Source organism: Nesoenas mayeri (assembly GCF_963082525.1).
Source record: "Nesoenas mayeri genome assembly, chromosome: 16".
In the NCBI taxonomy this organism is placed as follows: domain Eukaryota; kingdom Metazoa; phylum Chordata; class Aves; order Columbiformes; family Columbidae; genus Nesoenas; species Nesoenas mayeri.
This window is the reverse complement of record NC_137562.1, coordinates 16,199,260-16,213,688: the sequence shown is the minus strand read 5'-3', so window position 1 is coordinate 16,213,688 and position 14,429 is coordinate 16,199,260. Positions and strand designations below refer to the sequence as shown.

The 14,429-nt window shown below is 46.1% G+C and overlaps 1 protein-coding gene across 1 annotated transcript in view; it reads right to left on the bottom strand.

The window, feature by feature from the left end:
* SULF2 (sulfatase 2) overlaps nucleotides 1-9,275 on the bottom strand; it is a gene marked incomplete at both ends in the record, with an annotated part of 46,583 nt that extends 37,308 nt beyond the window's left edge. Inside the window, 2 exons of the mRNA XM_080354663.1 lie at nucleotides 3,338-3,577; nucleotides 9,101-9,275. Coding sequence (XP_080210789.1) covers nucleotides 3,338-3,577; nucleotides 9,101-9,275 — 415 coding nt within the window. The remainder of the gene's footprint in view (nucleotides 1-3,337; nucleotides 3,578-9,100) is intronic.
* Between the last annotated feature and the right edge of the window lie 5,154 nt (nucleotides 9,276-14,429).

Here is a 14,429-nt window from a genome sequence, read left to right as displayed (position 1 = left end):
GTCTTTCACAATCTACAGCATTTCCTGTTGAAAACGGACAGATTTAGGGAAACAAAATATGACTGGACATAACGGAGCCGCAGACACCGGCTCACCTGCGTAGTTGCGGGTGCCCTGATCCCGGGCTCCCGGGTCACCTGCCTGCACTGCAGGCTGCCTCGTGCGTTTCATTCGCCATTCACAGGAGCGTATGGATCCTCTCTTCGGAACAGTGAAAACGTGCGTTTAACAACACAGAGCTACGCGCCAAAGACAGATGAGGGAACAGTAGCTGTCTAAGCCTCTCTTCTACAACCTCTGCACAATCCTCAGGAGACCACAGCTCTACTTAATGTGTTCCCATTTTAAGTTATCAGATATTGTAATATGTTTGAAGCAAAATTAATGACACTTAGAACTCAACTCATAGAAACAGAGAGAAAAGATACATTCATGTTTGACTTGAAACCAGCTCACAGTATAGAACTGAAGTCAGAGCTGGAAACGTCATTCTCCAGAGTATGAGCAGGATATTCCAGCTCAGTAATTCACCCTCACGGACCAAGCGTGCCACAGGGAGCAACACGGACAGAGGCAGCGGGTTTGGACTAAACGGCAGGAGTCTGACATCCTTTCCAGCACAGCTCCTTGGTTTCCTTTGGCACTAACAGCTACCATGATACAGCCACGGTGCTGAGTCTTCCACACCATTTTCAAGTCTAATGGGCTCAAACCATCTAATAGATATAATTTGACAGATTGTGCTAAGATAATATTTCTTTACAGAGAGCAAAAGATCTAAGGAAACTAATTTACGTTCAAGATAAATAATTCAGAAACCTGATATCCAGTTTTGAAAAGTCACCTCGATGTCTTGGAGGTGAATATCATAACACTTCGGTTCCTAATCATGCAAATCACTTCTGAAAATTAGGTCTGACTCTTAAATCACTCAGCTATTATTTTTCAGTGGCCTTCAGCTGTCCATCAGCTGCGGAGGCTCCGACCTGCGCACGGGATGAGGATGCTGCTCTGAACCGCACACGGGATGGGGATGCTGCTCTGAACCGCACACGGGATGGGGATGCTGCTCTGAACCGCACGCGGGATGGGGATGCTGCTCTGAACCGCACGCGGGATGGGGATGCTGCTCTGAACCGCACGCGGGATGGGGATGCTGCTCTGAACCGCACGCGGGATGGGGATGCTGCTCTGAACCGCGTACGGGATGGGGATGCTGCTCTGAACCGCGTACGGGATGGGGATGCTGCTCTGAACCGCGCACGGGATGGGGATGCTGCTCTGGCCTGGACACAGGATGGGGATGCTGCTCTGAGCTGCGCACAGGATGGGGATGCTGCTCTGGCCTGGACACGGGATGGGGATGCTGCTGTGACCTGTGCAGGGTGCTCAACGGCACTCCTCACCACATGAGACCTTGTACAACATCCTGCAGATTCTGTCACGGCTTCTCTTTACCTTTGACTCTTTAGGGCACCAGTTAATCCCTACCAAGCAATTATACAGAGGTATCAACTTCAGTTAAGTTTGTAAGTATTTATGTAATAAAAACCAGCAAGCAGGAACTATTGTGGAGAGCAAACTCTACAGCAGGAAACTAATCTTTTCTCTCCTGACGTGTATCCAGATCCTAAAATCTGGTCCCGTATTTTTCAGGTTCATTCCTCCTTTACTAAAAATTTACCAATAGCCTTTCTCCTCCTTCTTACAACATAATATCAAATCACTTTAACACATCAAATGCTCAGACAGTGAAATGGAAAAATAATTATTTGAATGCAGTCAGCCACTGTATCTTCTTAGTCTAATATTAATGGGAGGAAATGGAAGACTGTCACTGAATTTTAATGAATTCATTGATTAATTACGGTAAAGCCCTGTGAAAGCGCTAAGAATGATTATTATTTTTATTCCCAAGAAATTTTTTATAATGGCAGAGACAGAGCCAAGTCATTGTGGGAGGCCTATGTTCAAAACATGACTGGTGCCAAGTGCCATTTATTAATTCTTCGCATAACTCAAGTACGGACTTACCGTCAGAGTGAATGACTGACACAGCACCACCCGGGGAGCCGCCTGCCCTTGCTAACAGGTAACAGGGCTGTGCCACCGGCACCGCTCACCAGGGCCGGACGGGGCGCTGGCCGGAGCGCGCGGCGCGTCTGCGCTTCCCGAGCGCGTCCAGCCCTAACGTCAGTGAGGACAACGCTCCCAGAAGGCTCACTGGAGCAAAATCGTCCTTCTGCCAGGCCAAATCTGGCCCGCCATCCCCAATTCTGTTGAATTTAGTAAGATAAACATGTCTTTTCATTTCCTGACTGCAGATAAGGCTGACAAAATGTTCTGAAATCAGTCAACGATTTTCAGACCTAATCGTTCAGCCAGCCAGGCAAATGGGAAAGAACCTTTTCTCATGAAGTAATGTCTAAGAGAGAGTTTAGATCTGTGTTGCAGTGAAACACCTCGGCGCTCGCTGCTGCAGGACCCAGGCGGGCAACGCGCGGTGCACCCAGGGGCTGTCTCACGGAAAGAGACGTGTCTGCTCACAGAGAACTGAACCTTTTCCTGCACATGTTCACGCGGGAACCTTGACAGAGAAACTCCCTGACATTCAGAAATGTTTGGAACAGGATCTCTCTGTTTCTTCTCTGTTCTAATGATGTCCTGCTCCAAGTCAAAGCACTAGCGTCCACTGTTTTAAGTTGGTGATGATTCAGATGTTGCTTACGCTGACTTTTCTAAAGATTAATTCATCAATTGACTTGGTTTGTTTACCTAAATTGTCCTTCTTGCCCAGTTTCCCACAATATGTGACAGCACACCTGAAATAGGTGTGAAACCTGTGCTACGTATTTTCTGACCCCCTTCCCACGTAACTTTGTTCCTAGGCAGGATCTTTGCTTCCTCGGAGCACATTTGCCCTCAGTTGGCACTTGTTCTAAACATCTTTCTGGGAACGGACTGCCCACAGAACCCCCAGCCGGCAGCTCGGCCCCAGAGCCCCGCAGGAGCAGCCTCCCCTCTGGTATTCCTACTTCGATGGATAAATCTGTTTTATGAAAAAACGCTAATTACCGATGCCACAGCATCCTTCTTGTCTGTTCTACGCACTTCAGGTACTGCAGGGTATGCTCTACATGTGCTACACCTTCGGTCCAGGCATGCACATCTTTTTAATTTCCTGGAGTACAAGGAAGCGAAAGCTACATGAACGACCGAAGCTCTGGTGTTCTCCACAGCCACAGTCCGTTATGAGAAAGAATTACAATATTATACACATTAGCCTCTGTAGTAACAGGTCTAAAGAAGCTTTCAGATGGAGCAGCCTTGGTCTTACCCGTCCGGTATCCCGTGTTGTTGAGGTACACCGCAAACGTACGGATTTCGTGCTGCGCCTGCCAGGACGGAGAAGAACAGTTCTCGTTGTTCGTGTAGGTGTTGTGGTTGTGGACGTACTTCCCCGTGAGAATGGAGGAGCGGGAAGGGCAGCACATGGGCGTTGTGACGAAGGCATTGATGAAGTGAGCGCCTCCGTGCTCCATGATCCGCCTTGTTTTATTCATCACTTGCATAGAACCTGGAAGAAGAACATCACCTCAGAGTTATTTTCTTGTTTCAATCACAAGAGCTGACTAAGAGTACAGGTAGCAAGGGCACTGTAATCTCATAGCGAACCCAAAGATCATTCTCTCCCCTCGAGCAAAGTTCTCCCATTGTTTTAAGAAGGAGCAAATACTGAAGTCCTGACTTAAGATTCGACTCAAACCTGCTGAGATAGTTTATAATGCTTTTTTAATTTCTCTCTAAGCATAAGATTTACCACTGTAACTATCTGCACCATCTGTGCAGCCTTTCTGGAGCCGCGAGTGCTGTTCAGTAGCTGAAGGCAAGAACCGGCACGAATCAGGCTGAAACAATGTGAATTAGGCTGAGACAATGTGGCCCGAGGGTGAAATTCACTTTCTGCAGCATCCCTGACCAACGTTTGCACACTCCTTAAGCATTATTTAATCCTCGGTTTCCGAAGATGCCCGATGTGCTGCCTTTTGTGCCAATCTCCTGCAAAAGGTGGGAGTTGTAAGCACAGAACACTGAGGCTGGAAGGGACGTCTCAAGATTCTTCAGCCCAAGCTCAAGCAGGGTCTGCTAGAGCTGTTCTCCAGACAGAATGTTCTTTTCCCTCACGTGAGGTATCAGCAGGTACTGATTTCTGGACCTTTCCCTGAACCAAAGTCCTCATAATAATTTCCATAAACAGTGCGCTGAGCTCTGTCTGGCCACCTGATCTATTTTGATAATACCTAAAACGCTCTAAATTTGCTTAGGCTTGGTTCTGCAGAATTAGATTTTTAGATCACTACTTAGCACAGATGACACCATGTAGTTTATAACCATCACCTAAAAACAAACAAGCAAGTTTAACCAGCAGGGAACTGGACTAGTTGGGGTAACGAGACTAAAAGTCTTTCTGGCAACAATTCCTAAAAGCCACTCTGCTGTCTGATGGCCTTTCTGCTCCCTGGTTAAGCCAAGGCTTTGCACAAAGACTGGATCTTTACCTTAGACATCCACCTAGCTAAATCTGGGTCCATATGAGAGTTCTTCCCACATGCAGAAACACCAAGGACCAGCAGAAAAAAGACACCTAGGTTCCCACATCTATTGGTGCCTGAAAGGTAAAACTGCACCTGAGTGATTTAGGAATAACTTTCCAGAGAACTTGTACCAACACCTGTCATCAGCACGACCTTGCGAAGGAGAGCAGACCTAAACCTCCCTGCCGCCATGAGCAGGGAAAGGCAGCAGCCAGCACGGGGATGAAGGGTCGTGCTGCAGCGGGCTGGGGTAACGCACCCCGGGCCGAGCTGGATTAATGGGTCAGCTTTCATCAATGCATCCTGCAAGCATCTGGCACGAACTGCTGTTTCTGTCAATAACGGGGTTAGGTTTCTCCTAAGCTCTTTAGGCAGGAATTTCATCATGAAATTGCAACAGTAAGTTGATTTGATACAGGGCACATTGATACAGCCAGGAGTCAAAACCCAGAGGGAAAATGGCCATAAGCCTCATACCAAACCTGACTCGCCAGCACCGTGAAGGAAGGTTAATTGCTACTCTAGGTCATTTCACCTAAAAATTCTCGTGGTATCAGTTTTCTTGAGATTGTCCTGCTGGAATGAATAACTAAAACATCGGTTTGCGCGTTTCTCAGGTCAGAGCGCGTCTCGTCACATCGGCAGGAACCAAGGCAGGTTCTGAGCTCAGAACTTGCTGAGCTCCACTCATCGAAAGGAGGTTTCTGAAGAACACAAGACGGTTTGTTTCCATAGCTGTGGGATCAGTGTTAGTGCTCCAAGGCACTAACACCACAGCTAACAATTATAACAGTCAATTATACATTATGTGAGCCTGAAAACCGTGAACACTTCCTCTGTGTTGCCTCATGAGCCAGCCCAAGCATAAACAGACAGACCGAGAGAATGCTTTGTCATCCCAATATTAAAATACATTTAACAACCCCTTTAAATGACGGAGGCATCTGTGCATAAATAACAGTACATGTTAAGACTCCCCTTGGGGACAGTAACATCCTTTAATAAAACTGCTGTAATGACAAGACCCTATATATCAACAGTCTTTAATACAAAAGCATATGATCTAATCTGCTTCCCAAGCCTGAGAACTAATACAGAGTGACAGACCAGTGGAAGGTAAAATTCCAGCAGACTCTTCTGTACAGTCTTAAATAGGCCAGCTTTAAATATTTTAAACAGCATTAAAGCAGCCAACCAAAACTGATGTTCTTCAGCTCGTGCCCCTCACAAGCAGGGAGTCGCGGGCAGAAGCGGCAGCGAGCTCTGCGGCGGACGGCGAGCGCGCGTCGCGCCCCGCGGCAGCCGGGGCCTCGCGGGCACCGCGGAGCGGGACCCCTTCCGCGGGTCCACCAGCGCGTTCCAAGGGAAGTCGCGCTCTGAAGCGCCCATAGTTAACTCAGAAAACGTTCTGCTACCTGTCCAAAACCACTGACAACAAAAATGAATTAGGAAAATGTGACATTTCTAAGCTATTTAAGAAAAAATATATCCATTGGCCTACTGTGAAAATATGGAAATTCTATCAGTTTGATGCATTCAAGCTGCTCACTCCAAGTGAAACAAAACCGAGGTTGAAATTTCACTTGAAATGTGTGTGGTACGCATAATTTTGCCACGTGTGTCTTCACAGTTCGCTTCAGAGATAAGGCTGATATTCTGACTGATATTAATGGAGACAATATGCTAGCTGTTTGTGAGACACCACTGCCTGTCTCAGTAGCTGTTGCACTGCCAGAACTCACCAGCTACACGGGGTTTAGGGAGCTCCAGCTGTTGAAGAACTTGCATTCAGTCCTAACGCACTCAGTCTACTCTGAAGCCCAATCCAAGCAGTGGTATCCGCACGCAGGTAATTTAACTGAACCCCAGAATGCTCATTAACTGGCCCCTAATGCCTTCTATTTTTATCCTAGTTGGACCTCATTAGACACCCTTTCGACATCTTCATTCCCTTTTTTTTCCTCCTCATATTTAATTTTAACGAAGCTCTAAGCCCGTAATCTCTGCATGTGATAACTACGAAAAATTAACTTCTTTGTCACTTTTGTCATTTTTCAGAGGAGGATATAGGACCGTACAAACCACCCCTCGCCCCGATTCGCTAACCTGGCTGAAATAGATTCTAAATAACCAGATCTTTCTCCAACTACAACAGAAGGAAATAAGCTGATTTGTTAAACCACAGCAATATGGCAGGCAAGCCTAATTAAACTGGAGATGCTGAGCCCATCACACAGGGGACAGCAGCTCTACACTAACTTGGACGTACGTGGCTCTGATGGGGAAAGAAAAGCCTTTGTTTCTAATTAATTCTTTCTCCTTGTCAGTATATTCCTGTTCTGCACATTCTGCTTGTCAGTAAAACTCCTTTGATCAGAAGACAGTCAGCCGAGTGTGCATGTTTCGGCTGTTTCGGTAGTTCTAGTCAGCCGAGTGTGCATGTTTCGGCTGTTTCAGTAGTTCTAGTCAGCCGAGTGTGCATGTTTCGGCTGTTTCAGTAGTTCTAGTCAGCCGAGCGTGCATGTTTCGGCTGTTTCAGTAGTTCTTCTCCCATCTGTATCCATTACAACCTACACTCATCCTCCTTTGACCGGGAGATTCTGCACCCTTTCCATCAGCCTTTTCCTTTTCCGATACAAGGCTGAGGTTTGGTTTCCCCAATAAAACTCATTATTGAGAGCAGTGCAAATTAAAAATTAAAAAAAAAAAAGAGTTTTACTGCTTTCCTGAAAGGACGACGACCTTACATTCCTCTTCTGGTAAACTCCACCTGCTGTTGGTACATTGTCAAATGCATCTTAAATCAAATAAAGTCTGTTAACAACACCTCACACTGCTCTGTCCTCCCTTTTGCCTCACAAGTAGCCACAAGAAAACCCAGTGAAAGCTACAACACCCATTGGTTAAGGACATTCTCAGAAACAGTTGACGTCTTAGTTGTGCACAGCTCCCTCTGCAATATTTTCATAGCTTCCAAGCTTTCCTCAGCTTTTATTTGTAATTCGCATCTTGTTTTCATCTTTCCCAAATGCATTCACCACGATCCCCACAACCGGCAATGCTGATTGACTTGGACAGCTCGCCAGACAACAGACAAGGATAAAAATGGATTCAAACAAGTAACGGGTCTCCCAGAGCCATTAGTGGCAAATGACAAACATCCAATCTCAGCTTCACCAAATGGATTCTCCTTGGTTGGATCCTAATTCGTGTGGACACGTGCCCATTATGTCTGAAACTGGAAAGCATCAAGATGACCAGAAAAGAGAAATATCCTGCCCAAAGGACTTAGCCAATCGCATCAGGAACAAGAAGGCCAGCATAAAATAGAAGATGATAAATATTTCAGGACCACCTGCTGAGCCTGCAAGATAACGTACTCAGGTTCTCTTGGATGTATGTTACTGAAACGGCTTCATTTGTGATTCAAATAACCATTTAAAAAGTATCAACAACAACACCTGACCCTACTGGTTTGAATTGCGTTTGTATCTGGTGGGTCCTGCCCAGCAGGTTTTCCCGCCACCGTCCAGACGCGACCCCGCGGCGGCCAACGCGGTGCCGCGGGTCCAGGGACGCGCCGCGGGAGCAGGCGCAGCCGCGGCTGGCCCGGCCAGGCGAGGCCGCGCGTGAGCAGCACGGGCTCACTGATGCTGCCGCTGTGTCCTGCTCCTCCGGTGAGCTCTGTGTTCTGACCTTCCCATCCATACCAGAAATGTGATGCCGTGGCTGTCAAAACCCCACCAGACCACACATACATACACAAGCTCTCGTGTTGCACATGATCCAGGCTTTATACTCACTTAAAAGCATATTTCTAATGCAAATTTATTAATGTAAACTGGTTTGTGTTAATCACTGCTCCTAACTACTGACAACATTTGGTGAATATAAGCTTGTTCAGGTAACAGAACAAAACCCAAACCCTGTCAGTTAACTCGTTATTCCAAATCATTAGGCAAAGCGTGTGTTTCATCTTCATCTCCTTTCTTCAACAATTAACACGGCATTGAATAACACAGAAGAACTTCTGCATTTTCATCAGTAATTAACTACACGTCTAAACGGACAATACCAAGAACAGTATGACTGCATTAGGTAACTTTTATGTAATTAAAATTTAAATTCTATATGTAATGAATGTCTGCAATTAAACAAAGCAGCGGGTAATTACATGGCGCAATAACCTGTGATAATTTTAAAGTGACTGCTCTGGCACGTAGCTCCCCGGTTGCAGTCGGAACCGCCAGCACACGGTTTGTGTGCGGACAAAGTCGGGGATCTCGGCTTTCCACACCAATGGGAACTTCGACCCCGAGACAAAGCTCCGCCGCCGCGAATCGCGGCACACGGAGAGCGCTTTCTGCACAGCTTGGGTTTAAACTTTTGCTGCTTGCTCTTCCTAGAACTTTTCACACTGAGAAAAGATAATTCTTTCAAATGCAAGAATCTAACTTCAGGAAAAACAGTGCCATGCTCACCAACTAAAACTCTTTATGTCTTACCAAGTTCTACATCCTGATCGTCAGTGAGAACAAGGATGATGTTTGGGCGGATGTTTCTGCGGTCTCTTTGATATCTTCCCTTCAGCCGCTGATTTAACAGGAAAGCTGAACTTCCATCCAAGAGCGATAAAACAGCCATCATGAATAATCCAAGGGCAATACTGTGCTGTGCCATATTTAGTGTTCTCTCTGAACAAGGTCGGGTAATGGCTTCTATTTCTTTGTTGTTTGCAGTTCTCCTATAAGGGAGAAGGAAACAAGTATTTATTTATACTTGACCCCAAGGAACAGCAAAGTTCCCTCCAAGGAAGGAAAAAGCGACATGATCTGAAATAATCTAAGAAAACACAAACAGGAAAACAACCACACGCACGCAAAGCCCCCATAACAGAGCATCTGAATGTTTTCCTGGTGCCAGCTCGGAGCAGAAACTTCAGCATTCAGTTCCTAAGCTGTTCCCAGCGCAGGTACCCAAGCCTCCCTCTGTTCCCACCTTCGGCAGCGAGGTCAGCATTTAGCAGGGCATCGAACTCTCACGTTTGCTTGATACACATAACAGTGATCTCCCTTAAGGTTCTGGGGTGGTTTGAGATTACATTTTTGTCTACTGCACCAAGACGGAGGTGTTGAAGGAAGAAAACCACACGTTTATCCATATTTTTAAAAAGGACCGTGGTAAAACTGGCCGAGTTAACAACACGTTTGCAAACTCAGAGATGATCCTCAGGCAGCAAACCTGTTACACGCCGATTACCTTACAAATGTCACTGGAGAGCAGAGCTGCCCAGCTCTCGCTATGATGCCACCGTTTGAGGTCTCCTGCAGCGCTGATGCTGGTGTGATAGCCCTTCAGCATTCGTTGGTTTCCAAGGCTTTTTAAATATCATTATTATTACCAAGCACATTTGCAGGCCCAGCCTGCAGATGGCTGGGAAGAGACGCGGCCCAATGTTCTGCACTGTCTGCGACTCCCCTCCATCATAAATAAACGGCCCAACATGCACCCGCTTGTGAATAGAGCAGGTCTAACTGGCCCCGCCCCCGCTAACGAGCCAATGCTAAATTCTTAGCAACTCCTACAAGGAGATTCAAAACAAAACAAAGGAATAAGCGTTCTGATGAATTCTGAAATCAGAGTTCTGCTCAGTGATCTTCTGGTATAAAGGGATTTTCTTTTGCTTCCAGAAGTCAAAATAACAGTATGAAACGGTATTGAAAATACCAAACACTAATTATTTCATCAGATGCAGTGATCAATGAGTCAGGTTTTGATGAATTCCCTACTTTCCTGGACTGGTGCCAACGATCGCTTGTAATGCAGTGAAAAGTCAATTAAAAATGACACAAGGGAGACGATCTGCTTTTTGTAAAGAGCAGAAAAGCGCGAGCAGAAAGACGCCAGCACAGTGTGTTTTACCCAGAGAAATACATTGGCTGCTCTGTCCCTGAGGCCGCCTGGGAAACAGTTTTTCCTGCAGTAGATGATTTCCCAGCCGCGCTTTACTCCATCTCTGTCAGTGCCTGTTCCTTGAGATAAACTCTGATTGAGAAAGTTCTCGTGCAATAGCAAAACCACTGGTCTGAAAAATTATACTCAGCTTCTATGCTTATTTAAGAAATGCATCTTGAATTTTCATATAAGCCAACAGATACGCAGCTACAGCATGATGCAATATTTATTAAGGCTGCTTTCCAAAAAATGTTCAGTAACAGGGTTTGAGGAAATGAAAAATCCTTCTTCCTCGCTGGCCTCTCCAGCGACTTGCACAGGCAGCAAGATCAGCTCTTTCATAGAAACTGAAAAGTGATTCAAATACCCCAGCACCTGTTCCAGTGGGCGGGAAAAGAGCAAAGTCCAGCTTTCCAATACCTCTGCTGCTGCTCAGAGATCCGCTGGGCGACGGCAGCAGGGACAGCGGCGAGCCCTGTCACTCCTCATGCCTTGCTCTGAGCTCCGTCTGCAGCGGGGGACTGCGAAGGATCGCGGCACGTTCGCCAGAGCAGCCAAAAGCAGCTTGAGAGGCAGATCTGGATCTGTTTCAAAAGGGAGGAAACAAACGTTAGTTGAGCAGGTCACCAGGGTTTCGGGGGAGAGGCTACAGAAATGGCTCCTGCTCTTCAAAAACGGCTCCATGTGTCCTTCTGCTAGAACAAACTCACCAAACCCACCCAACAACAACAGAACACACAAAAAACCACACCTGACGACACAGACGTTTGCATTGCACACACACATTTTCCTGAAGGTCTAAAAGTTAATGTGTTTTGGGTTGGTTTTTTCCTGCTCTCTGCTAGCCAGTTGTTCTCAGAATAATAGAATGACAGCATTACTGCCTCTCCTTGCAGCCCCAGCCTGTGGCAGGCCGTCCGTTCTTGTTAGGTTTGCTCACAACTACATGCGCTGTATGGTACACGTACCAGCGCTCCTTGCGGTTCTCCCCGCTCTGGAACCGCAGGGCAGTGACCCCCGGCCCGTCTGCTCCTCGCGCCTGTTGCCCCACACCCGCCCCACTGTATCTGAAAATAGAACTTGTCCCCAACTCTGAGAGCTGCTTATCTATCTATAAAATACTTAACACGTTTGGGAACAGATATAAACCGCTATTCCACAGCTACTTTATCCACGCTTATGGTTAAAAGAATCTGTTATCTCTGCGAGGACACCGTGGGTGGAAGAGAGAATTTCATGTCAAGAACAACAGGCATCTTCTTCCAAACCTGTTATCTCTTCCTCTACCCCCTCCTCAATGAAGACTTTTCAACTATTATGATGTGTTATGTTCCTATTATTATCAGGGTAAGTACTGCTGGGAACCAACTCAAAGTATGTAATTAAGTACAAAACTCATACCAATAAGTAGATAAGAAAATTAAAGCAATTTTAGAAAATAACCTATTTCTTGAAGTACGTATTCATAAAAGACAGGCATGCAACAACTAACAGCATATACACAGTAAAATCTAAAAGCCAGCTTTAAGTAGTTCTCAGAATAGCAGCAGAGGAGTCTCTCGCATGGATTGCCAGTGGTCAAATATAGATTGATTTTTTTAACCCCTCGTCTGCAGTGAACTCCTGGAAGAAACACGACATGAAGTCTCTATTAACAGTTCTCTCCCCGTTTCCGTCAGCAAGTTTAATCTGCGACTCAGATAAAGCCAGGAGAGCTCCACAGAGTGCCCGTCCGCCTCCACTTTTAACACATCAGCCCCTCCAGCGACACACTTTGACGGGAGGGGGGCAGATGGTGCGCTGCTCGGTGCCCCTGCAGCCCATCCTCCAGCACTGAAGACGCTTCATCTGCGGTGGCTCCATGAGAATGAGGTGGTTTTCTCCCACATCACACACACGAACCTGACAAGCCTGGTCACTCCTGTGTTACATTACAAAAGTACTATCAGAAATCCATGAAATGCTCTTCGGCGGGGGCACCTAGCTGAGCTTTATTAAGTCCATGAAACCTCCTAGCAGGCTGCTTTGCAGAAAGTCTGGTCCCCTTATTGTCTATGGTTTACGGCCGAGTTTAACAAGTCTCTGACTGCCTTCATAGCCCGAATTAGATACAGCTGCTGCTTTTTGTTCTTAACTCCTGCTAGCATGGGGAATGAGAATAGAGCCAAATTCAATTCTCCTGTGTGGCAACACAGAACATTACACTAAGTCGCATTACAAATGTGGAAGACAGAAAGCCAGACTCCAGTACATTTATTCTATTTATAACAGAATGGAGCCAAGTTGTGTTCCTAAGTAGGATTTACACCAAGGAAAGACTTCTTTTTAATATTGCCCTGAGTAATTAACGTCAGTTCTACTGCAGCACAAGCAGGATGCACAGGGATGACCAGCATCAGTTCTACTCCAGATGGTACTTTTAATGTGCTATCGATCAGTATTGCTTGGCACAGATGCACAGTCACTGTGTGCACAACCAGCAGCTGACAGCGGCCTGTACACACTGCGCTCCCGGCCTCGCTAATCCAGTCCTGGCACTGCTGTCCCACGCACCGCCCAGCCCAAATTCACTGAACTCAAATAGTTAAGTTACTGCAATACAATCAGGAGTAGTGTCTGACTCTTCCTATAATGGAAAAGGTACAAACATGTAACAAGTTAATTCTTTATCAAATACATAAGCTAATCCTGGTTTGAGCTTATTTCTAGAAAGCTGTTCCTAGTTATTTTACATAGGCTGTTGGTGTTTTTTTTAAATAAGCATACTGCAAACCACAACACAGACAATCGGTCCCGCGAGTTCAGCCTGCCCCGCAGCCACCGCGCAGCGTGCACCCCACGCAGGAGCCGCACCCGGAGGGGAAGCGGCCAGCGCGCAGCAGCGCACACCTGCCCTGAGCATCCCCGAGCCAGCGCCAGGTGCACTGTGCGCACTCAGGTGTGCCATTTGCCCAGCGCTTACATTCACCCAGACACACGGTGCTGGATCCATTCCCTAGCAACCAACCCAATTAAAACCACTTTGCCAGCTAAATGGATTCAGCAGTGCTGCTGTTCTGTTAACTCTTGGGTCACTCCTATTCATTCAGGTCTGGTTATAATAAAGCCTTTTCCAGTGAAGCTACCCACCATCATCTGAAACCATTATCTTTTGCTTGTAAGAGAAACATGTTTTTAAATGTGAACTGGGAAAAATCTTGTTTACAATCAAACAAGGTTTTCAGGGGAAGGCTGGTATCAACATTACTGCTGCAATCTAACAACATGCTGTGTTTCCTTATAGTGCTATACTTTCCGATTTTGTCTCTCCAGGCAGGCAAAGATTTAAAAGAAAGTACAAAACCAAGCCCACAGTGCTAAATGTGCCTCTTGAAGATGGCCATGGTGCTATTTACCTACACAAGATACGGCTGAAGCTGTTTCGGGTTTGACTGCTTGTTGGTTTTGGTTGGTTGGTTGTGGTTTGTTGTTGTTGTTTGGTTGGTTGTGGTCAGGAACCGAGCCTGCAGCCTCAGCAGAGCACTCAATTACTATTCAGACGCGTTCTTCCAGCTCGCTCTCCTAATGCTGGTGAACTCTATACCAACCTAAATATTTATCACAGGGAAGCCTACTCGCATGACAGAATCTCTTCCTATTCTGAAACTTTATTTTAAATAAAATTCAATTATAAATAACCATTTTGCCTATAACTTAATATTTTTTAAAGTGTTTTAAACAGCATAATACACTCTCCATGAACCCATGCTATTCTTTCTATTCACTGCTTGCATGTTATTATTAGAGCTACCCAGTAATACAAACAAAATTAGTTACTCCTCTGACAGGTTAAATTGCTATTTGGATCCCTCAAATCCACAATAATAAACACACTTCTCT